Source organism: Varanus komodoensis, unplaced genomic scaffold (assembly GCF_004798865.1).
Source record: "Varanus komodoensis strain SLA01 unplaced genomic scaffold, ASM479886v1 scaffold8, whole genome shotgun sequence".
NCBI classification, from domain to species: domain Eukaryota; kingdom Metazoa; phylum Chordata; class Lepidosauria; order Squamata; family Varanidae; genus Varanus; species Varanus komodoensis.
In genome coordinates this window covers 29,487,444-29,512,946 of record NW_025336481.1, presented here as the reverse complement: position 1 = coordinate 29,512,946, position 25,503 = coordinate 29,487,444, and the positions used below count along the sequence as shown (strand labels likewise).

Below are 25,503 nucleotides of genomic sequence, written 5' to 3'. Positions count from 1 at the left end.
ATTATTCCAAATTCAAAGAATCCCCACAGTAAGAAGTTTGACAATTATGAACATGGAATGGTTTATCACATTAGCATTGTTCTTCTAACAGCTCACCAATTTTTGCTATCAGTAAGTTACTTAAGTGATAATGCCTACGTGTAATTAATGCCAATCCTAACAGATATGTGTATACATAAGGTCCCAGATTCAATTTTCATAGAATCATAACAGATGACAAGGAAAAGGCAGAGGCGCTCATTTCCTACTTTGCTTCAGTCTTCTCCCACAAGGAAATCTGCAATCAAGAGGAAGTTCAAACTGGGAGTGAGAGGTGGCAGCCCAAGATTGACAGACAAATGGTAAAGGAATACCTAAGTGGAATAAACACTTTCATATCTCCAGGGCCCAATGAACTCAATCCCAGAATCATAAAAGAGCTAGCGGAGGAACTATCAGAACCACTGGCTATCATTTTCAATAAAGCTTGGAAAACAGGAGAAATGCCAGATGACTGGAGAAGGGCTAATGTTGTCCCTATCTTCAAAAAGGGGGGAAAGATAAACCTGGGAACTATAGACCAGTTAGTCTGACATCAATCCCTGGAAAAATTCTGGAACAAATTATTTAAAAATTCACCTGCAAGCATCTTGAAGAAAATGCAGTGATTAATAGAAGCCAGCATGGATTTATCAAAAATTAATCCTGTCAGATTAATTTAATCTCAGTTTTTGACTGGGTAAGTTCCCAAATGGACAAAGGGAACACTGTGGGCATAATCCACCTAGACTTTAGCAAAGTTTTCAACATAGTGCCACACAACATTCTGATAAGCAAATTAGCAAAAACTGGACTAGATGGAAAAACTATTAGGTAGATCCAAAATTGGCTGCTAAATTGGACACAAAGAGCACTCATCAATGGCATCTTCTCAAATTGGAAGAGGTAACTAGTGGGGTGCCACAGGGTTCAGTCTTGGGCCCAGTGCTCTTCAAGATCTTTATTAATGATTTGGATGAGGAAGTACAAGAAAAGATAATCATATTTGCAGATGAAACAAAACTGGGCAGAATAGCAAACACCCTAGAAGTCAGAATGAAGAACCAGGGAGATTTTGATAAATTGAACACTGGGCTCAAACCAACAGAATGAAATTGGTTGAAAGTGCCAAGTCCTCCACCTAGGAAAAAGAAACCAAAGGCATTGACACAAGATGGGCAATACATGGCTTAACAGAACTGAACAAGAAAAGGAATAATTGTGGAAAATAGGATAAACATGAGTCAACAATGCCATGCAGCTGCCAAAACAGCAAGTGCTATTTTGGGATGCATTAACAGAAGTATTACTTCCAAATCATGAGAAGTAGTAGTTCCTCTATACTCCTCACCAGTCAGACCTCACTTGGAATACTGTGTCCAGTTCTGGGCACCAAAATTTAAGAAAGATGCAGGTAAATTAGGAAGGTGACAAAAACGATCCAGGGTTTGGAAACATTGCCCTATGAGGAGAGACTGAGGGAATTAGGCATGTTCAGCCTTGAGAAGTGAAGACTGAAGGGAGACATGATATCCTTCTATAAGTACCTCAAAGGCTGTCACAAAGAGGAAGGCCAAGATCTCTTGCTAATGCCAGAGGGTAGGACACAGAATAAGTAATTCAAGTTGTGGCAACCCAGATTCAGGCTGGACATCAGGAAAAGCATCCTCACAGTCAGAGCAATACAACAGTGGAACCGACTGCCTAGAGATGTGGTGGGCTCTCCCACACTGGAGTCATTCAAAAAGAACCTGAACAGTCATCTGAGTGGGATGGTATAACGTACTGTCCTGCAACAGCAGGGGCTTGGACTCGATGGCCTTCATGGCCCCTTCCAACTCTTCTATTCTATGAAATGGGTAGGATGTTTTTTCCCCTGAATTTTTCCACTTTTTTCCTCCATATCTCTAGTTAGATTATAGCTCTGATTGCACAACCTGCAAGGTTACTGGTGCAGGCCAGCTGGGACTTGATGCAAGGTGTAGTTCAACACACCTGGAAAGTGTAAGTTTGGTTGGAGAAGGCCGCTTATTGTATCATATTGCAGGTTCACAAGGCAAGTGTAAAGATCTTTCTTTTCAGTTGTTGTTAGTGGGGACGTCGTGTCCGACCCATTGTGACCCATGGACAACATTCCTCCAGGCCTTACTCTCCTCCACCATCCCCCAGAGTTCACTTAAGCTCATGCCGACTGCTTCAATGGCTGCTTCATCTAGCCACCTCATTCTCTGCCGTCCCCTTCTTCTTTTACCTTCAATTGTTCCCAGCATTAGGGACTTCTCCAGTGAGTCCTTCCTTCTCATTAGGTGGCCAAAGTATTTGAGTTTCATCTTCAGTATCTGGCCTTCTAAAGAGCAGTCAGGGTTGATCTTCTCTAGGACTGACCAGTTTTCTTTTCAGTGCATGATGGCAATTCATTTTTCCTGTTCTTTTTCCTCCAGGCAACATGCAATTGCAGATTCAGTGCAGCCCTCTCACGAACACACCAAGTGCTAGACTCACAGGGCCCTGCTGAGTTCAGCAGGGCTTCTGCCCAGATAAGCACATGGAGGTTTGCTGCATCAGCTACCCTTCCAGAGAATCAGCTGATACACTCCTTAGTGAAGCATTATTCTACCATGCAATTATAATGCTATTTCAAAATGGAATATCTACATATAATTATATACTTAATTTTTATTAAGAAACACTTCTTTTGTGGTCAAAGGTTGGAATCGGTTCTGCAGGCCTGTCTTTGTGGACTTAGGCTAGCCTGATTCAGCCTTCCCCAGTGTGCTGCATTTCAAATATGCTGAGCCACAACTCTCATCACACTCCTCGAGCACCACCAATGGCCATACTGGTGATGATGGGAACTGTAACTCAACACATCTGTAGAGCATCAGGCTGCTGAAGACTAGTAAATACTGCTTTCGGGGTCCTGTCCTCCTTTTGACCAGTCAGCCTAGGTTTAGGGTTAAGTCAGTGCTCTGGGGGTACTGGTGACAGTTCTGAGATCCCTGCATACACTCAGCAGTAGGCTGCATCACAGAATCCTAGTGCATTCTTGTTTCCCTTCTCAGGATAAGGCAGAGCCCATATATTGACAGAGGTGATGTGGCGAGATTAATCTCCCACAGGTCTTCCCTCCTATATACAGCATTGAACGCATCCAATGGCAACCCAACTTTTCAAGACGTTCTCATGACACATCCCTGCACTAATGTCTCATGAAATGGAATTCCCCCAAATTCTGTTTATGCATCTTGTCTTAGGTGCTGTGGCACAAAGAGGAACATTTGCTCTGCCAGCAATATACAATGCTAAGCAGTGTATTTATTTGTACATCGTATCTTTGAATGCCAGAGCCCACCTCAAATCAGAAAAGGCTTGGGGTTTTGGAAAAACTTTACTTCTTTTGGTAATTTATAAAGAGTATTTCATTGGTCATAACACAAAATAGTGACACAGGCAACTGACATGTGTGTGTAACAGAACATGCAACATACTTTATTTTTACAAACATCAGTGTTATTCTAGAATAGATGGTTCTCTATAAAACTTTTAGAGGGCCCCAAAATCATGACCTTCCCTTTTGTAAACTATATTCATTAACACATTTTATCACAGCTTCAAAAAACTTTATGAATCATGCAAGATCCTGATATGTCCACTTTATACAAATGTTCATATTGTTGCAAAAGGAATGTGCCATCATTTATTATATTCTGATGCTAGCTTGATACAAATCTTGGCAGAAAAGTCTAAGCTACCATTCGCATAGGCTTTGTTCAGACAAAACAACTTTAGTCCAACAGATCCTGGTTCATTAGATCAAGAACAAGCTTGACACCTATACTCTCACCTTCCTGTTACTCTGAGATTTAAAACTTCCCAAGTTTTAAGTGGTTTAATCTCTGACTGTAAAACTGGGAAGACCATTTGCTCTTGGTCCAGTAAGTTATAATCATTCCATCTGAGCCTAAGCCATAACCAAGGAAAGTTGCCCTCTCTGGATATCCCTTTGTACAAAGGACCCAATTTTCCTGTGGACAGACAAGCATAGTGATTAACCTAGAATAAACAAAATAGGCCTATTCCTAAAAACTACTTTGCTAGTGTTGATAATGACTGGTGATTTATTGATGTTTTATGAAACAGTTTTCCATCAAAGAGCAGCTATACAGGGGAAAAAACTATCTACCACAGTCAGTATTTCAGATACAGTATAAAACAAAATCACAAAATACAAGATTCTTTGTCAAATAAGTAACTCATCTGTAAAAGGCTTCACATCAGTACTGTAGTAAGGCACCTGCAGTACAACTGTTTGAACAAATAGCAATTATCTCCCAAAATATATATTTTAAATCTGTGTAAACAAAGTTTACTCTTATTACTTCCTCTCTTGTATTGCTGGGGGAGCCAAAAGAATAATTTCCATTGAAGCGAAAACTTGGTGAAAAGGTATGTTTAAAAAAACTGTTACTGGGTAATATAGAGATAATCTAAAGACACTAAAAATGCAAGGATGTGGTATTTTGAAGGTTGTCAATATCTGAATTAATTATTTTGGAAAATGCAAGAAAATGAGTTTAAAACTACTCACAGAACTTGCTTCTACTTCACTGAAGGAAGAAAGAGCATTGGATAAAACATTCATTCTTCCCCCTCCTTAATAATAAATATAAAGACAGTTGTTTTGACATATTGCAACAAAGGAAATATTCTAGCCTTGATCTTTAAACATTCAATCAGTAGTTTCCATCGTTCTTCACTGAGGCTTCCATCTTCTACCTTGTCAGCTGTCCAACAACTTTTAAGAGTGTCTTATTTTCTTGCTTTAACTGCTCATTTTCATCTTCTATATCATCTAGGTCCTTTGAGAAAAACCACAGCAAGGTGTAAATGTATTGATTAATTAATTAATGCATTTTTTCTTAAGAGAAGATCTGAATTATTGTGTATTAATGTACCCAGAAAAAATGCTACATTACAGAATCAAAAGGCTAACCGCCCCCCCCAGATTTGAGATGTGTGCTGTTTGTCACATGTTCAGCTTGAAAGATAAGCAAACTTTTGTGTCTGTAACCATTTCAGAGTATGGTACCATATAAAAAGTGACACTAGTCACACATCTGGCAATTGTGCGTTCATTTTAAATAGTAAACAACAGGCACATAGGAATCTGAACTGAGATTCTGCAGGTGTTTTAACCTGATGCCCCCCTATGATTTCAACTGTGTCCTCCACAGTTGCCATCTGCCATCAGCAGAACACTTCACATTAGGGCCAATGGAAACTTTCCTCCCCATGCATGTAGCAGCTACAAAAGGGAAAGCCACTCAGGGAAGGACAGGCTGCTTATCTGTAACTTGTTCTTCAAGTGGTCATCTGTGCATTCACACATGTGGGCTAGTGCGCCTGTGCAAGGCCTAGACCAGGAAAAACTGAGCATGCTGGACTGGGCAGTAGCCTCACTCCTTCTGGTTTCTGTACAGTACAGGGGAGGGATTTTTGCCCAGTCCCTCAATTCCTATGGAGACTGCCATGAGTCCAGGAACAGAGGGATGGGTGAAGGAGAGGTGCCAATTTGGTCCAGCTCCAGCATCTGACAGTAGGGAGGATGATCTTGGCCTATGGCAGTCTTTTGATGGGTATTGCTGTTGGTGGTTTCTTGGTATTGATGGGATGGTGGTTTCTGGGAGCCCAGTGCTTGGAGAAGTTAGGTCTCATGTGGCACTTCTTTTGCAGTGTGGCAGCCATTTTGTTTGGCCATTTTGCAGCCTTCATCTTCCTGCGGCCTTTGGATGTAGAAGGGCTATGCTGTCCCAGTTTGGAAGAGCTGGCCACTTAAAGGGCCTCCTTCCACAGTTCAGCTTTAAGCTGATTGGCCCACTGATAGTGGCTTTGTTTCTTGAAGGCCTGGAAATGAGCACAGATCTCCACAATGTGCTCATTACCGAAGCACAGGAGACAGAGAATGGCCATCAGTGGGTGGTAGTCTGGCCTCCCAGGAGGCACAGCTACGAAAGGTCATCAACACCATTGCATGGGTGGGTGAGTGGCAGGAAGTGGGAGAAGAAAGGGCAGGTGGCAGGGAACTCGGAAAGTATGATAGGAAAGATGGTTGGGGAAAATGTTTATGTGCACGTGTGTCTGTATTAGAAAAAGAGTGAAATGGATTGTCTAATAGTGAGATGGAAACAGAGAGAGAAGAGAGGTCAAGAGGTGAGAACCAAGTAAGTACCTAATGGTAGAAGTGGAGAGTGCAGAGATTCCCAGTCTATTGTGCTGGCAGCCAAAAAGGAACTGAGGGAGTGGGCGGAAACCCCTCCTCTATACTTCCAGAAACCTGAAGGGGAAGGGCTCCTGCCCAATCTGACATGCTCAGTTATTGAAATTTTCCCTGTCTAGGCCTTGTACAGGTGTAAAAGCCATAAGTGTGATGCACAGAGACCACAAAGACGAACAAGAGTGCACAACAGTGGCTTTGCTTTGGTCAGCTACAGGCATGTGTTGGGACAGGGTGGGGTAGGAAAGTGAGCTTTATCAGAAACTTGGTACAAGGTGGGAGGGAGGTCTCTGCTTTTACTGCCCAGCATAATCAGAGTCTGAATCTGTCCACAACCCCACTACATGCAACTAGGGAAAAAATTAACAGCATCAGTGGAATGCCTAACCCAACCCAACCCAACGCACAATCCTAACCCTAACCCAATCTTGCCGCCTTATGCTTATCACAATAGCCCCTCTCCACCTGCAATTAAGGATCTGTGGGTACAGGTTGTGAAAGTCTGAAGAAAGTCTCCTGAATGGGACTGGTAAGGTGGTTAAACCCTGTTTCTAATACTCTATCACAGCTGGACACAAAGGTGCCCTAGAGTAGATTTGCCTGCATTTCATATGCTGGAGAGGATCATGTTGCATTGCTGATAACAGATGGAAGGGCAATTTCAATGTTTAAAGTATGACTTTAAAGAACAAGCATTGTCTTAAGTTCTTAAAACAATGTAGAGGACTAGAGTAGGCAAAACAGAGCCACAAGCAATATGCCATAAAGCGTGGTGATTTGGGGTTTGGTCTGAAAGTAGGGGTGTTAGAAGTATGTCCTTATTTTCATCTGTAGAAGCCTGGAATGCTGTGAAATAAGGGAATGTAGACAATCAACAGAAGTTTGACCATGCAAAAGTTTTCACTACTGTGTCTGCCACAGCTGATGAGGCTGGCTCCTTTCCATCTTCGAAAACTGCTTGTCTCATCAGCTGTGGGAGCTGTAGCAGTGGTGGTGCTGAAAAACAAAACAAAAACAAAGAAACAAAAAACCCCCAGCTGCACACATTCCTCCCTTACATCTATTCAATGGCTTCTGGATAATATCCATTATTTTAGAAGAGGAAAGGGGACAGGATATCTGAATCAGAAAGTTTACTGTCCCATAAAAACTCAAGTAATAGCTCGTAGAAAGGTTAAAGTCACAAATGATGTGCCATCAAAGAAAGCGAGCATCATTCATTTCTTTGTGCACTGCTATCCAGTTACCTGCATTTGGATTTAGGAGCAGTGGTTTTAAGAACGAGACAGATAAAAGGCTTAATCAAAACAGGCTGTAGAACTCTCATCTGAGGAAATCATTGCCTTCTCTTGAACAACACAGGACTTGCTAGCATAATACTGTTTGATTGTTTAAACAATACAAACTTTTCCATTTCAAAAACAAAGCATTCTTGCCAGGATGGAACATTATGGTCTGCAACTATCTACATCTGATGTTTGGTTAAAGCATGCACCATGCTCACAAAATCCTTTCCCAAAGTCATACGTATTAGGAATGAAAAGAAAAGCAACCAGCTTTTCATTAAAGGAAAATTAGATTTTGCTTTTGTCTTTCTAACTTCTACCAAGCATACAATATCCAGATGAGTGGCACAGATACAAGCACTCGACAATGACTTTAAGGCACATGGACAGAAACTTGAAATTTGCTCCAAAAATTATATATAAAGATTTTGTGGAATGTTTATGTAGCAGAAATAACATTCCAAAAATGACTAAAAGTATGAACTACTTGGACATAGTCCAACCACAACAACAGCCTGGAATTTAAATACTCAAAGAAATCAAAAGGAAGCAAAGCAGCCAGTCATATATACAATGTGCTTCCCAGTAAACTAAGATTCCTTTTCAAAAATTACATACCCAACTTAGAAATTAATGTTGGTTAGTCAAAGTATATCGTTAAGTATATCACAAGGGTGTGACATACATTCTGGATTCAAAAATGAAAGTGTCATTCATGTAGTGGGATGGTTCCAAACTGATTAGAAGAACCAAGCCCTGCATTTCTCACAGTAGTCCTGAAAATCTCATTGCAGCCTCTATCAGCATTTCCAGTGTCATGTCTAACAGCTTAACAGACCTATTAATTGGTCCCAATTGCTTGACCACCTCATTTTTGTTGATCATTCAAAACACACATTTCACTGCGATGGAGACTGATGACAATACTTTTTAATCTGTTTTCTTTTCTAGAAATTTGGGAAGAGTTGGAAACAATTCACCCACTACCTTTCTTGTTCTGGGATACAAGCACATCCTATTTCAACTTTAGCTAAGACTGGCCTTTCAACTAAAGACTAATGTCAAATTTCGTAGAGTAAGTTCACGTTTTCATTTCATGACAAGGAACGAATACTCACCCTGTTTAATAAATCAATTTCTTCCTTCATTTTCCCAACCAGCTCTTCTTTGTCTTGTATTATCCTCACAAGCCTTAGGTTTTCTTGTCTCTCCTTTGCTAGCTCCTTCAAAGCACACAATTTATGATACTTTATTTAAAAACAACAAAAACAGTAGACCTACAATGCAGTAATATTTACTCAGTAGTAAGTTCAATGGGACTTCCTCCTAGGCATGCATGCCTCAGTAACTTCCAGGTTAGATTTCTGCATTACATAATTAGATCAGTAAATCCCTAAGCAGTCTGGAACATGGTTCCTGAAGGACTGCCTGCTTCTATATGAAATTGCCTGGCAGGAGCCCCACTTTCTTTCAACTTGTCAACCACAAGTTACTTGTAGGTGGGGCTACCTTACTCATGGAAGTCCCTGCTCCTCTGATGAGTTTTAGTAGCCAGATGAAACTACTGAAGCTTATCTAAGTTTTCAGCACGTTTTAGACAGAAACTGCTACTGGTAGTTTGGAGGGGTCCTGCATAATACTGTAAATATTTAATATGCAATCATTAGGTGCCGATAACCTGATGTCCTCAGAAATTTTAGACTATAATTCCACATAATCCCCAGCTAGTGGCCCATTATTGCATAGTGATTTTTACCTTTTCAAGATCTTCAATTTTCTTTTCCAAATTACTTGGTATGATGTTTCCAGAAGAATTTGTATCCCTGCTGTATCTGTTATAGCTTGTCCTGTCTGCTCGTGAATATCTAGCAGAAACATCTTCATCTGGTGTGTTTGTTGTGCTGTGTAAACATGTAGAATTTATTATGTCAAGGTATAATAATAGAAAACAAGCAAAAGAATTTTCTACATACCCTCATAATTTTTGCCCTCGTGTGCAGTATATTCAGCAAATAATTGACTGAAACACTTCCATTTAAATAGCAAACACATAATGTGCTGTGATCCACATGTAAAACTGAACACCTATGAGAAACCTTATCTTAAAGCTGCTTTTCTCAACCTGGTGCTCACCGCATGTCCTGGTGACTTTCCGGGGATTCAGGCATGGGTCTTGCCTGTAAACTATTATCCATTTCTTTTTTCAAAAAATTAAACATGCCAGGAATTGAACCTGGGGCCTTCTACATGAAAAACTTCTGCTGAGCTGTTCCTTCCAAGAAAGTACCATAGAACATGGGCTCTACTTGTCTGCTGAAATGGGAAGGAAAGGTTAGGAATCCAATGGCAGAGGGAAGGCCCAAGCAGCCCATCTTTAAGGATCACATCTATTTAGCGGTTAAGGAATGCTGGTTGACCACTGGAGGAAGTAAACTGGGGAGAAGGAGATGGAATGGAGTATCATGGAAGAGCCATCACTAACTCACTGGCTGAGCCTGGAAAAGAAGCACTCCACAGTCACACTGCATGTCAAACTGAGGCACACAGTGCCCTATGTTAGGCCTAGTTGTTTCCACCTAGCCAGCCTGGGAAGCAATTATTCCCATTTTGTGCATAAGCATCAATGGCTCTAAGCAGCAGCACTGATAAGGAATGCTCTTCATGCGCAGCCACAAAACAGCCCCATCTTTCAAATGTGTGCATCAATAGGAAGAAAATGCTCATCTGATTGTGATCTGCCACACCTGAAGGGGGTGAGCTGCTACTTTAAAAATGCACCTGGCAGGAAACCTACAGTGCCAGTGTGCTCCCTGAATTCCTTTTGCACAATGGGGCTGTTACAGTTCTAGAAATAGCTTCTGAAATGGGCAAAGATCTCATTCGGATTGGGACAGGCCAGTGAAATTCTCTCCTTTATACTCCTCTGATCAGCCTTTCTAGAAACAAGCCTTTGCACTCTTTGGGGGTTATTTTCAGGGCTGCGAGAGGCTGGCACACAGGTATTACAGGCCCATTTATTCTTCAGGACTGCAGTGCCTCAGTAAGTCTGGCCACCATCTACACCCACACCTACAAACAATTTATGAGCTACAACTTTCAGGCTCTGACGCACATTTGTAAAGCAAATTTTGTAAAAGCATATATTAATGAGCTCCAAATTCCAGTCCTCTCCTACAGCACAAAGAAAGAGGCCTGTGGTACCTCGAAGACTAAGAATGAGCTGCTTACTCTGTTAGAAGTATGAAACTGTCAACCTCAGTTGGCAGATATGCACAAGGGTACCAATGGGGGTGTGAGGAGAGAAATGTAAACAATGGGGCCAAAAGGCCATTCAGTGCCTGGGATAGCAGTGGGTCTGTGACATTTCAATGCAGAATCCAAGATAAGAACAGAGTGACTCATTCACAACAGCAGCTACTAGTGATAAATACCATCTCTCTAGCCATTCTGTGCTAATTTAACACCTGCAGTGGAAAAGTCCCAGTTAAGTCTGAATTGCCCAGATTCAGAATTTACAGATAGAGACTAGTTTAGCAATTTCATATGGGGATCTCCATCTGAAGTTATTTTGCTGAAGTATTCCAAATACTGTGCTTGCAATTCAACACTTTTACACACACACACACACAGAGAGAGAGAAAGAGCGAGAGAGCAAGAGAGGGCGAGAGCGAGAGCGAGAGCGAGGGAGAGAGAGAGAGAGCAAGAGTGCAAAGGTTTTCCGGCATCTTACAGACCAAGAGATTTATTGGTTCATAAGCTTTTTTCAACTAGGGCTCATCTATGAACATGGCAATTTCTGCCAGCAAGCTGGGAAGGAATTTTAGGTCAAGAAAATGGCATGGGGAAAGGGGTACCTTGCTCTCCCTGAGTGCTTCTGCTCTATGTGTATGGTCACATGCAGCTGAGTAGCAAAACTTTGTTGTTCCTTTTGACTTTAGTTTAGCAGCAGATTGTCCTAAAAGACTGAAACAGTCTTCTGTTGATTACTGCTTGATGCCACCTTTATGTCTGATTTGTTTCCACTTGCTTAAAGTGGGGAGGGAAAACAACCTGTTTTTCCTATGTAAGTGATCAGAGGCATATGTCATGCTGGAGAATGAGCAGGTGAATAAAACCTCTGAGCGTATGACTCATATTAGCACTGCCTGAGTAAATGGTATCTGAGTTTGCTGTAGGGCCCAGCCCCTAGATTCAGACTCTATTATGCCATCAATTATTGCTGCTGAGTAGTTGGGGGGGGGGAATATAAATAAAGAAAAACCCGCCACACAAAGCCGATAAGAAAGTAGCAGCCTTGCTGGTTCATTGACACTGGGATAGTTTAGCTGGAAGATGCAACTAAAAATTGCCATTCTTTCCTGTTGTTTCTTTTCTGGGTCTGCCCTCTAGCTGGGAGTGCCTGAACTCCTGACTCTCTGTGCAGCAAGGGCTTGGCTGCACAGGCGTTCAGGCACACCCTATTCCCAAACTATACCCAATCCAAAGTATGATTTAGTATTAGTATGGTTTAACAGATTTTTAGCATACTTTAGGGGGTGCAAATCCTCACAAAGTGGACATCCATCCAAACAACAAACATTTTCTTCCTCCCAGCCCAACAGCAGTGAGGACTTCCAGAGTTGTTCTTGAAATAGTAAAAGCATGTGTTGCAAAATGAAAGAGCTGAGAAGCCAAGGAGCTCTTGAGATGTGATGTGTGAGAAACCACTTTACTGAAGTTGACTGTGAGCATGTCAGGGTCAGATTGTGGCTTCAGGAAGCACCCTCTTGTCGTTCATGCCATTGCCTGCCAGGCTAAGGGTGGCGATCCAAGCCCCCCTTGCTCCATGCATTTTCGAACCAGATGATCTAGTGGGTGGTACTCAGTGAGCTGTGTGTCCAGTTAAAAAGATGAATAGAAGAATTACCAGGAGTCAACAAAATGGTGCAGATCTTAACTAACATCATCCAAACCTTTGGGGTAGGATCCTGCAGCACAATGCATGGGGACTGTTAGAATTTGCAGCTGAAAGCACTGCTGCAGGTATTTTATAGAAAACCTGTATTATAATTTAAGAAAGCTAAGGACAATACCTAACATGGCACAATAGACTTGCTTCATGGACGTAAGACTCCATGGGCTGCAGTATCAAAGAGATTCTTTCAAGGCATAATGACACAATTGTAAGGAATTCTGTGGCTTGATACTCTTACCATATTTGGCACTGCTTGATCTTGCATGACTTTAAAAAAAAAATCCATTTAAAGACAGGATACATGTGTTGCAACACTAATATAAAGTTTGTAATTTAACCCTCTGAAACCTGTTTCATTCATACCACGTAAAAGACCTAGAAAACGATTATATACATTGCTCATAGCTACAATATTCTGGCACAAAGGAAGTACATTTTGCTTTTTCTCCTCACAAGCAAGAATCCTTTTGCTGCATAGACACTTGCATAAAGAATGGTAAACAAACTAGACAGAAAAGAGCTAGCAAATGTAAGCAACTGTTTTTTAAAGGGATACTTGTATTTCTTTCTCTTTTTTAAGGCTAAAATCCCTTGTGTGTGCATGTTTAGCAAACAGTGAAGAGGAATTTCTGCTTGACTCTGACTATAAATAATTACTTTTACTTGGCCAAAGAAAAGAAAACATGTCCCAACTTCATGAAATGCGCACATGCAGGCGTGTGAACACACACGCATGCAAGGTGAATTAGGAAACATTCTGGTGTTAGAAGAGAACCTAACAACCTTGAAGATGAGTATGAAAAGTACAATAATTCGGTGCAGCATCTAATTATTACAGAAAAATGCACTGCCAGTTTCAGTTGGGTGTGTGGTACTGCTGGTTCAACTGAAGAATGCTCTAATTACACTGGCAAAATAAAATTATGAAATCAAATTTCCAGCTGAAATCACAACTATCTTTTTAAAAAATCAGCCTTTATTCCATAGGTTATGATTCTCAAGAACTGTGTTAGCCTTCACTAAGGAAATGGCAACAAGGCCCAGAACCCCAACTTTATTAATGTGCCCAGTAGAGGAAATACGCAGTAAAATTTTGCTCTGCCTGCCAGAAGGTGCATCTTAGCATAGTGCCCTCCATGTACACTGTGGCCAGACTAACACCCCTGGCGAGGTGAGGAGGAGGGGGAAGCATTCTGGGCAATGCAGCTTCACAGGCAAGAAAACCAAATGCAAAATGAGACTCACCCTTCATTGCAGTAGCTCATGATACAAAAATACTGACTGCAATGTCAACAAACAAAACATCTGTTATGCTATCATAATACGTGCTTGTCAATGGAAGCTGACTCATTTTATTGTTTTGTGGGGTGAGGTAGGTCTGTGCCCAGTCACCTTTGCTCTTTGCTATGGCTTTAGAACAATTACCTGTTCCTGTTAGTGCAAAGGGATGAGGGTAGGAAAAGTTAAAATCACTATCTGCAGATGCTAATATGTAGCCAATATGCCAATCTGTATCATCTATAAAATTTAACTGATGTATACTTTTGAATGTCTAACTACAAAAATACAAGGATATTCAAATTATGGATAATAAATTTATCAACAGAAGTGCAAGTTTGGATTTATGGGAGATTTGGGCTTCCCAGCAGAAGTAGCTTGATAAATAAACAAACTGAACTTTAATATTTCAAAACAGGCTAAATTAAATCACAGAGTTGTTACTCAAACTAAACTAAACTAAACTAAAGATCTAGAAAGGCATAGCAGTCTAAAACTGTCGTGATTATCTAGGATCGTGGTAGTTTGATCCAAGCCCTTGTTCTTGGTTAAGACTCTCCCATGTTGGTTGACTATCATGAACTTTAAAAATTTGGAAGAAATGCAAAATAAATTCAAAGAATGGGCTGGAAATTATTAAGTTAACAACCATGTAGAAACCTATACATGAAGGAAGACTTCCACTAATTTATTTTGGCAGTATGAAAAACTAGTTTCAGGACAACTGTTACATTTGAAGGACAAAAACAGGACAAATCAAACCCAATAATGTATCCATTAACTATATTCATTAGACATGCTCATTTTAATCAATTTTAATCCATTGTAATGGTCTTTTGGGAAAGTTTACATTAGTAAGAATGAGATGTATTGATCATTAAAAAAATGCACGAATGCATGCTCAGTCTTCCTTAAACTATTTTGGGGTGGGTTCGTTCTCCCACCCCCCTTTTTTGTCATGAATAACCTCATTTAGTACATTGGGTCTACTCTAAATATGACTCTGTCTGGAACCAATATACAGTAATTATACGTAGTTTAAATGTTTCCAGAAAAGGGTTAGATTATTTCATTCTAATAGCAACAAATAATGACAAAGTATTGGGTCATGGTGCATGTTTTGGGACAGCTATTAACTTCATGCCATTCTTTGAAACTTCAGGACAGAAACGGGGAACTTCAGGCAAAGGGCCAAATTTAGTCCTCCTGGAGTCCAGATCTGACTTCAGCAGTTCCCCAGACAGCTTTGGCCCTTTCCCTTGGCCCCACTTGGCCTACTTCCAACAACCAATAACTTGGTAATTTTCTGAGTTCTGTGTCATCCTCCCTCCCTTCTAAAAAGTTTATATGCCTTTCCTAAGTCTTAGTCACTGGCACTAAGAGGTTTCCCAGCCCTTGTCTAGAAGCAGCACCTGTTGAGAGCTCATCCTCTCCAATTCCTCCTTTGATACATCAGAGGCTTCCATGGGCAAAAGAAGAGAGTAGCTGATTTTGGTCAGTTTGCCTTCCAACCCTGCATTGTTCTGCAACCCTGCAATCACAAGTGGGCCCATGGCTGAACTAGGAAAACAAGTGTGGTGTGGTAGTCAGAATGTTGGACTGGGGCTTCGGATACCCAGGTTCTAGTTCCCACTCAACATTGAAGCTCACCTGGTCAACTGAGCCAGTCATGGACTCCTAGCCTAACCTACCTCATAGGATTGTTGTTGTGAGGATTAAATTGACATGAGGAGAATCTTGTGAAATGCCTTGTGTTCCTTGCAAAAATATGAATATGTATTCATAAATGTAATAATTATGATGATAATAATAATAACAGAAGCAGCCATATTTACCTTAGTATTTGTTCAGGTTTTTTTTTTTTTTTGCATTTGCACACACAGATTTTTGTGAAATTTAAGGAGGATGTTTCTGTTCAGGACTGGTATTATTAACCTGAACAGCTATTTCACTTTTTTGGAAAGATGGATTTCTTTACAGAAAAAAAGTTACAAGCCAAGAAAGAACATGCCAACCAAGAAATTCTAATCTGATTTAGTGTAAATTGAGCCAGCCAATCCTGTCTGATCCATGCAAAATCCTTCAGTTATTTTAAACCCAATAGACAGTTTTTACCTGAATCCTTTCTTCTTTGGCCTTCCCTATCTAGGCTCAGAACATTCCAGGTTTTTTTTAAATCCCCTAAAAATATTACCCTGCTCAACAGAGTGTACATATACATTACCCATACTATATTTTAAGATCAGGGCATACATTTGTATTTTTAGATTTTTTTCAGTGATAAACTATTTGCTGAAATCAGACTTGCATATTATACTGAAGAACATAAATGCAAAAGGCCAATACAGAATAACATCTGTGAAAATTCAAGAAATGGTTAAATTACAGTAAAAAAAGACTTCTGTTTAACTATTTGTTTTGAGTATACCACACTCAAATGGCAGCTTCAAACCGTTTAATGTGAAATGGTCTCAATTACTACAATTGTTTATATTTATTAGCCTATTTATTTGTTACAAATGTCTTTACATACAAATGCACTAGGATGCACTATATTTTGAATTAAGCCTAAAAGCCAGAAGATCTGCTAGATATTTTTGTTCCCAAAATTAAATAAATACCCAAACATTAAAAATGGCAAACAATTACGCAACCTGCTTCAATGTATTCCATTAAACTGAATAAACAGTGAAAAGTTAGCTGCACAACCTCTGAAAACTGATGAAACTATTTTTATAGATAACTGAAGAGACTAAAAATGGTAATAGTTAATGAATACTCTAACTTCTGTCCCTCTCTTCCCTTCTCGTTTGTTCTCTCGCAGGTGACTACTTCATTCCAAGTGTCAATCCTTCATCTTTTCCACTTGCAGGGATTAATTCAAGAGAATCCTGGGGAACAGGTAGAGTGCATTCTACCGCACTACTTCCTTATACATTACAGTCATGATTTCATGGTTTGAGAAGAAGGGCTAAGTCATTACGTGGGAAATGCATCATCAGCTGTTTTGATTGTGTAGATTCTCAGCAGCCTTGTAATAAGCTCACTTATGAGACTGTAATAACCTTATTTATGCTTTCCATTAGGTCTCAATTCACTCTGAAGCCTTCGTCACCCACCCCTGCAGCTGTATCTGCCAATGGCACTATGTATACCAGTACCAAAGTCAATGTATTTACATGTGTTAGCTCAGCCCCTTGATTCCTGGTATGAGAGTGGAACTCATCAGGAGTCCTGATTTACTAGGATTCCTGCTTGCACGGATCTACTTGTGTACAAATGAATGTGAGTATAATTCTGTTCCAGGCCTGGCCATGCAACATGTCAGAGTTAAGGAACGGAGAAGGTACAGTGATGCATACGGAGATGGTGGCAGTGGGACTGGGTATGTGTGACCTGATCCCCATGTAGTTGCTCACATATTCAGGAGATTGGCCAAGACTCTGACAGATAGGAAGTTCAAGAGCTGCAGTTCCATTTTTAATATTAGAGGGAGCAATTATGAAGTAACTCTGTAGTCATTCCTCAGCTCAGTTCTCCTCCACTCCACCCCCACCATCTCCTCTTTGCATGAAAGAGTTTCCCTGACATACAACTGCATTGAGTGCTACCAGTTATATTCTTTCTTTGAGCCTAGCAGACACCCTTCTCAGACCATTTGAGGGAGATTTTAGGCTTTGGGGAGGAAATATTGATGTCACAGAACCACGTGCCTTCACCTGCCCCTTTCTATCTTCTAATTCTAACTAGATCCTGGCTCTGCACTGTAAACTCAGACAGAAGATTCTACACCTTCTGTTTGTGAAGGGCTTCATTTTTCATATTATTTGCATTACTCTGTATCTGAAAAGCAATCAATATATATTCTTAAAGGGACCCCACACAGTGAACAACTGCTCCTTCAGGGTTTATTAAGTGAAATAGGAACGGCCACATTTTTTTCTTTAATGTTCACATATATAGCATGGGATTTACATTTTCAAAAAGGTATCGGAATATTTCACCCAGCCATACTCAAGTCCAGTTATCAAGAGAAGCTGGGAGAAAAATGCCTGGGTTAACATATGCGAGGAGATAAGTGGGACAAAGTAAGAAGGGTAGGTTGGATCTCCTTACTCCTCAACTTTAATATAAAGGACAGAGTATTTTCTCCTCCCTTCCTCTCTCCTTCTCTCACAGATAGGCCCAGAATATGATTCTTTATTAAGTGGCTGCTACAAGTTCACCTAATTCTGGGCCTTCTGAGTTCTTGCCAGTTGGTCTCCTTGGAGAGGCATGTCCAAGAATTTCTCCCTGCTTTTCCTGACCCTTGTGTCCTCTAACCTTTAACGGTCAGAAGATATGAGGTATGAATAGCCAGTCAGCTTCTGATTTTGCCTTGTTCCATCCTTAACCAGCCTAACAATTGTGCATTTTAAAACATGAGAAACAAAAGGATAATCATACCTGTTGGTTCTTTTAATTGCAAAATTCCCAGAAGAGTTTCTGAAGGAACAGGCACTTAACTACATCTATGAAAGATGCAGCAGTCAGCTGTGGAAGGGGCTATACTACAAAGTTATCTACTGACCACAATGAGGGCTGATAAAACATCTGAAGGTTGCCAGGGCTGGAAGAAGTCAATCTAGATGTTTTAGACTACAACACACATTCTCTATGATCATACTGGTTAGGAGTGATGGGCATTGCAGTCCGAAACAGCTGGAGGCCAACTGGTTTGGAAAGGCTGGTTAATAGAAGAGTGCTAGTTAAAACAACAGAAAATACCCTCAGTTGGATGTTTGTTTGCTGGATATATAAAGTATGGTGTATGTATTTTATTTTAAAATATGTAACTTAGTGATAAAATGGTCTCTTACCTTTTATATCTGTTTGAAATTGTCCTAGGAGTGTCCTATTAAAAACAAGAAAAACACATAAATACTTCCCCGATTTAATATACATAGCAGTCACTTTAATGCATTGCTTTCTCAGAAAATAAACAGGTTTTGTTTGTATTAATACAATTGTTTGTATTGTATTGCATTAAAACAGAATACAGTACAGGCTATGGAAAAGTTACATGCACACCTTTGACATGACATGACATTCTCTGATCAACGTAAGTCCTAACATCTTCTAATTGGAATTTCTAGATAACCCGTTTGTGTATGCATGCTTTGTTTTGTGGGTCTTGAGTAAACATGCGGATTAGGGGAAAAAACTTTCCAGTTGATGACTCTAAAGAATAAATAGATTTTAAATATAATGAAGGGTGTATACTCCATGCAAATTCTCAGGCACAGTAGAGTTTGCACTGAAGGTGCATCAACAAGCTACATCTACACCTGTATTTACAAGTCTGCTCATCTGCACCACACTGCAGCATGTGCTTGCAAAGAGAGAAGGCATCTGCGTGCTAGAATTTGGGGGAACTAGAATAGGGCCAAGGGATAAGTCATTAGAAGTGGAATCCAATTAAATTGCTCCAGGATTACAGGTATTCTATGCACACCAGGAGGAGGTGAATTTACTTCCATGGTGGTTCTGCCCCACAAAACACTTAGACAGCCACTTTGGCTGTTAAAGTGTGGTATCCTGTAGTCAGGGGGAAGAGGCTCAGGCACCGCCAAGATATGTCGCATCTTGGTGATACCAGTCTTCTCCCGTCCCCATGAAAGCTCATTTCCAAGGTCTTGAAGGCAACCTCTGCTGGCCCAAACCAGACTTAACAACGACCTGAAGCCTGCAGCCACCCAAGAGAAACCTGGGCTCTCTCAGGGAAGGCAAGAATGCTGGCTTTACTAACCTGCCGGCAATTTTCCCACCTGGCCCAACCCCTCCCTGCAGCCCTTACTGTCTGGTCAGTCTTCTTCTCTGAGTTGGTGGCTGGACAAGGGCTCTGCCTGAAGGAAATTCTTGCATTGCATCAGTCTGTTGCCTGCTGGGGGAGGGGGGGTGTCCCTCCTTCATGGTATGAGTATGTGCAGTGGACAGAGGGTATAGGACCAAGTGAGGAGTCCTGATGAGGGAGTCAATTAGTGTCATGCATTAAAATCTATATTTAAAATGGTATTTTATAATGTTTTGTTTTATTTCGCATGGTATTTTACTGCATTTTTTCTGCTGTTGAGAACCATGCAGAGAGCATTTGTTATTGGATAATATAGAAATAATAATATAATTAATAATAACCTTGGAGACACAGGCAAGGTGGTTCTTTCCACAGTGGCTGTGGAGGTGGAGAGAGAAGTGGCCAAGGCAATTTTCTGACCTTGTAGCTGGGGATCCAACCACTCCTACAAGCATCTTGACACTACCTAGCAGCCATCGGATTGTTCTCCCAGGGCTTAGGGTCTGGTTTCAGATCAACCTAATTAATCTGTGTGTCTTGGAGCAGTAGCTTCTAAATGATTTCTTAGTCAGAAATGGCTTCTCATATTTAAAAGCAAGCAGAGAACCTAAATAATAGATCCTAAAACTTGTATCTCACCTTTACTAGGAACGAAAATCAAGGCAGCTTGTGAACAGTAAGAAACAACACAAAACAGGATGGATAAATGAATGTAGAGAAGTTTAAACAGTTATTACATTTAAACATTAAAAAGAATGTTTTAAGAAATATTTTACTTGAAGCTGTACAAAACACAGCTTGCGTGGAAGGGGAAAAAGACCAGGTACCCTAATAGTAATATTCACACAACTAAAATATTCATGTCCAAGAAGCAAAATTCCAGAGGAGCACACGGAAGTAAGGAACAGAAGAAACCATGTGGTGCTAGCTAGAATTAAGGTGTAAAAAGAAAAGTCAGATTATTTTGTCTGTCATCACCTCACAAATGGCCGTATCTTTTGTGGGGTGGGGGTTAGGGAATGAGCAAAGTGTTCAATATCGCAGACCACCATGAGTGCCCCATTTTAGTTCTGCTAAACTCCACAGCATGGATGGATCACGAAGCACAAGCACTGTAGGTTAAATGCTCCTGCAACATCCTTTACTTATCAGTAACTTGAGTCTTTGACTATTTATAGCAAAGCAAAAAGAGCCATGAAAAAAAACCAAAGGAACACTTTTCCCTCTTTGGTCTTTTATTAAGCAGAAGGCCAAGCAATTTGTTGCAGCTAGTTTGGAAGAAACTTTTGGCAATTAGCATGTGACAAAGCTCTAGGGAAACTAATGTCAGGCAGGCTTTCAGCTCTGTTTCCTAATGTGAACTCATACTAATACATCAACATCTCAGCATTCCCACACAATTGAACAGTCACTGGAGGGTTTAGATACTAAATTAGTTTTACATACTGCCTTTCACACTGCTGGAATTGTACTTTTATTGAATGCTCTATTCCTGGCAGTACATAGTGGCTCCCAAACAAACACACATGAAGGTTTTCATAAAAATTAAATAGTGCTTTGTTTCTTTGCATTTTAATGAATTTAAGTTAAAGGTGAAAAAAGAGACTAAACTGTAAGCATACTGGACAGCTGTGGCGATATGATGTTCTGGGGGGAAAGCCTGTAGATTTGGAGCAGGGATAATAGATTTATCATGTTCCAACCCAATAATATTTGAAAGAATATGGATGTTGTTGGTGGAGGACTTTTATGAAATGTGTTATATTTTGGAATTGGTTTGGAAAAAAATAAGATGTTAGCTATTCAAAATATGTACAATAACAATAGAATCATAGAAGAGTTGGAAGGGGCCATGAAGGCCATCAAGTCCAACCCCCTGCTGTTTCAGGACACCACGCTATACCATCCCACTCAGATGGCTGTCCAGTTTCTTTCTGAATGTTTCTAGTGTGGGAGAGCCCACCACCTCTCTAGGCAGCTGGTTCCACTGTTGTATTGCTCTGACAGTCAGGAAGCTTTTCCTGATGTCCAGCCTGAATCTGGGTTGTCACAACTTGAATTGGTTATTCTGTGTCCTACACTCTGGCAACAGCAAGAAGAGATCTTGACCTTCCTCTTTGTGGTACTTATAGAGGGATATCATGTGCCCCCTCAGTCTTCTTTTCTCAAGGGCAGTGTTTCCAAACCCTGCATCATTTTGGTTGCCTTCAGCTGGACCCTTTCAAATTTACCTGCATCTTTCTTAAATCTTGGTGCCCAGAACTGGACACAATATTCTAGGTGAGGTCTGACTAGTGAGAAGTATAGAGGAACTGTAGTATGTTTATGTAAGACAATCTTCATCATTAGAGACTGATTATTCTTTGGTATATTGTAGAGGCCAAAGTTCATTAGGCTGTTATAAATTTTAATTTGATATCCAAATATTTGGGTTCTAGTCCCCATTCAGCCATGGAGCCAATTGAGTGACTTTGGGCCAGTCACTGACTTTCAGCACAACCTACCTCACAAGGTTGCTGTTCTGGGGATAAGATTGAGAGCAGGAGAATGATGTAAGCCACACTGAGTTCTTAAAAAATAAGAAAAGGAAAAGGAGGGATATAAATCTAATAAATAAAAACACTGCTACTCCAGGAATATTGGGACTGTATGTTTCAATCTGAACAATATACATTCTCTCACATACTTCAGAATTGTGGATTCTTTTTTCCCCCAATTCCATCCCCTCATACCACTGGCAGATAATGTTAACTGTGGCAGCAATTCCTTTTACCTGGAGAAAGTCCCAGAACATATTTCTTAGAATTGTCTGGGATTGCACTACTATGGTTTCACCTAAGGGTAAGATATGCATGAGTATCTTGAATGTTTTCTTGTTCAACTGGAAGAACACAGTTTGGGTTGCAGCTTTGCTGTTAATATTACTGCTTTTAGTAAATGGCATGACATTTTACAAATTGCAAGCACATTTTCCTCTTATATGGTCTGTGTTGATACTGAAATATAATATGCAATTCATTCCTATCAAATGCTTTTTAAAACCCTTTAAATTGAAAATGCCTGAAGCTTTAGTTTGAATTCAGGAACAAAAGCTCTTTATAGTTATTTTAGGGCTTATGGCCTCAAACATTAATTCTAGAAGCTGTTTTCTAGTATCTGTGTTAAGCAGACAGAAAACAGTGGTACTTTCTAACATCTTAAAATTGCTTAAGAGTTCTTTCCTTGCAACACTGAAATATTGTGAAAGATTTAACAAATGCCAAAGAGGCAACAGAGCAGGAGAGATAAAACCTGTTATATTTATATGCCACATTACAAGTTTGAAATGAAAATTACTTCTTTCTAGAAGCAAGTCCAAAATTAGATTGATAACAGTCTTAATGATGGAGGTGCTCCAACATCTGTTTGCCATCCCTTATGAAAAGAAAATACTAGTTAATTATCCAAACCCTCAGGAATAATATTCATCTCAAACTTTTCCAAGGGAAAAAACCCAAAGATATATATACTGAAATGATTTTGAATATTATTATGGAATTAAAGGAAAGAAGAGTAGCTGTCTGGGACTATAATTAAAACAGGCTCCATTATCAAGGATGGGGGACTTTATAGAAGTAAACAGCCATCCATGTTACTTTGGACTCTTCAGTACAGGAAAAGATGGGCATAGTTGGCTATCCAATTTCGTAGTTACATCAGCTATGACCATTTGTGCTAAGTCAGTTGGAAAATGCAGGGAAGTCAAGTCAGACATCTATGGACCTTCTCTATTCTACCCTGTCTCCCACACTTGATTCCTCTGCTGGCTTAGATGTAGTACTCTCAAGCCTTCAAGTGCTGCGGATGAATATCAGGTTACCCAATGGAAAGGTGATGACCATTTGAGATCTAATCCAGAAAGAACATGCCTACGTCACATTCGTAACTGAAATACAGTTGGATGAAGAAGCAGCAGCAAATGTTTTCAAGACATTTGCACCAATTATTGTCATAATCCAGACCCTGAAATTTTCCAGCAGGCAACCTATGATTTTGAGGAGCATAAGGCACCATCTACAAGGTGGGATGCATCTGACAGCAAAACCGCCATCTCCTTAGCCTCACAGAAGTTACAAAATCAAGGAGGCCCTTTGTTTAACAGCCAGTTGGTTCCTCCAGGAGTGGCAGAGCTGACCACAAGTCTACTTAGGACTGCAGCTTGTTTTCACTCCTTGCTGAGAAGTTTCCTCTTCTGTCCTAGAAGGAGAGGTTCCAGCCAGCAGGAGACACAAGGAGCTATCCAAGGTTCTGTTTTCTTCCATGTTGACCATGCTTATTGTGTTTTGACCTCTCGACTTTAACCAGACTATAGGTAGATTTATATGCCGTGCTTAGCCATGCTGAGAGTAAGTCACGGTGAGCTGGCTGTTCGCTCAACAGACTACTGTGTGCCTGACAAATGACTGGATTCACAATTTATTCTCTCTGTCCCTCCCTTTCATTCCTCCAACTGGCTCCAGCATACATCCCAGAGCCATTTGTAGCAAAGCCTATGATGTCTCCCTTCCCCTAGTCCAACTGGTATCCCATTTTGTTCATTGCCTTTCTAATTTTTGTTCATTGCCTCTGCACATGCATGAAGGACGACAGCAGGAGCAGGAAATTTTTCAGGGGCCAATAACATTAAATATAATATGACTCCAACTGTGCTTTTGTGAGGTTTCATTTTTTGTTTTGTTTAGAGGAATCAAGTGAAATCACCATTTGGAGAATCAAGTTAAAGTACCATTTTGGCATTAAGTCGAAACACAATCACATGCAGGATCACAACGTTCCCTGCCAGTTTCAGACAATGTGACAACCCATATGGATCAAACAACCCCTAGCAAAATCAGTGCATTCTTAGGGTGAGTCATTCATGGAAAATGACCCACTCTGAAGAAAATGTGCAGGGTCTGAGCAACACAGCTACTCACCATGGCTGGTTACCCATGCAGGCTGTCCTGTCATGTGAACTGTCTATATTCATTTGATCTGCTCTTGTCTGCTTTTACAGGACGGGGCTTTATCTGCATTGATCCGACTGCCATCAGCTAATATTGGCTTCCCCTCAAGTAACAGAACAGGACAGTTATGAGCTGCAGCACCAAGGTCAGCCTGAGGAACTGAGAAGGCAGAGAGGCCTCGATCCATAAGAATTCCATCTTCATGCTCCTGCACAACAGTCAGCCAGTTTTGAACATCTATATCTGGTGATTTGAGACAGTACAGCTATTTTGCTGGTGTACCTTTAACCTTGTTGCTTAAATCTTCCTGCCAAGTTGACAGAGATAGCTGCAGAAAAGGTACTGAGAAGCCAGTTAAAGATCTGAGAAAATACTTAAATTAATAAATACCAATAAATTGTTTTATGTGCTTCTTCAGACACTGTAAATACAAATTGAAGAAAGAACAGCGACTGTGATCAGAAGTTATGGCTATGAAATAGTTCATGAAATGCAAGATGGAGGCACAAACTTCTGTGTCTGCTGGGGACACAGCAACTATGTTGTGGGTAACCTACTCACGGTGAAAAAATATGAAAGTAAAGGCTGAAGTATGGAGTAAAGAAAGCAACAGCAGAAGGCCTGACTGGTGCCTCATGAAAACAGGTTGTGCAGGAGCCTGAGGAAAAAGTCACACTGGCCTGTGACCTTTCACTCACTACTGGGAAGATGGTGTTTTACAATGCAGTACTCGCTGTTTCTCACCAGAAGTGGAAAGAAAGAAAGAAAGAAAGAAAGAAAGAAAGAAAGAAAGAAAGAAAGAAAGAAAGAAAGAAGGAGGGAGGGAGGGAGGGAGGGAGGGAGGGAGAAAATTAGATGATGAATAGGAGCTGCTA

General features: G+C 40.5%; 1 protein-coding gene across 2 annotated transcripts in view; it reads right to left on the bottom strand.

Annotated features, from left to right (window-relative positions):
* Positions 1–3,480: 3,480 nt before the first annotated feature.
* Positions 3,481–25,503, bottom strand: part of PAWR (pro-apoptotic WT1 regulator) — a 71,065-nt gene continuing 49,042 nt past the window's right edge. For both annotated transcript variants that reach the window (XM_044455673.1, XM_044455674.1), the window contains exons 4-7: positions 18,670–18,704; positions 9,335–9,479; positions 8,697–8,801; positions 3,481–4,877 (exon numbers count right to left, since the gene is read on the bottom strand). In XM_044455673.1, the coding sequence (XP_044311608.1) occupies positions 4,791–4,877; positions 8,697–8,801; positions 9,335–9,479; positions 18,670–18,704 (372 nt within the window). In that variant the 3' untranslated portion in view covers positions 3,481–4,790. The remainder of the gene's footprint in view (positions 4,878–8,696; positions 8,802–9,334; positions 9,480–18,669; positions 18,705–25,503) is intronic.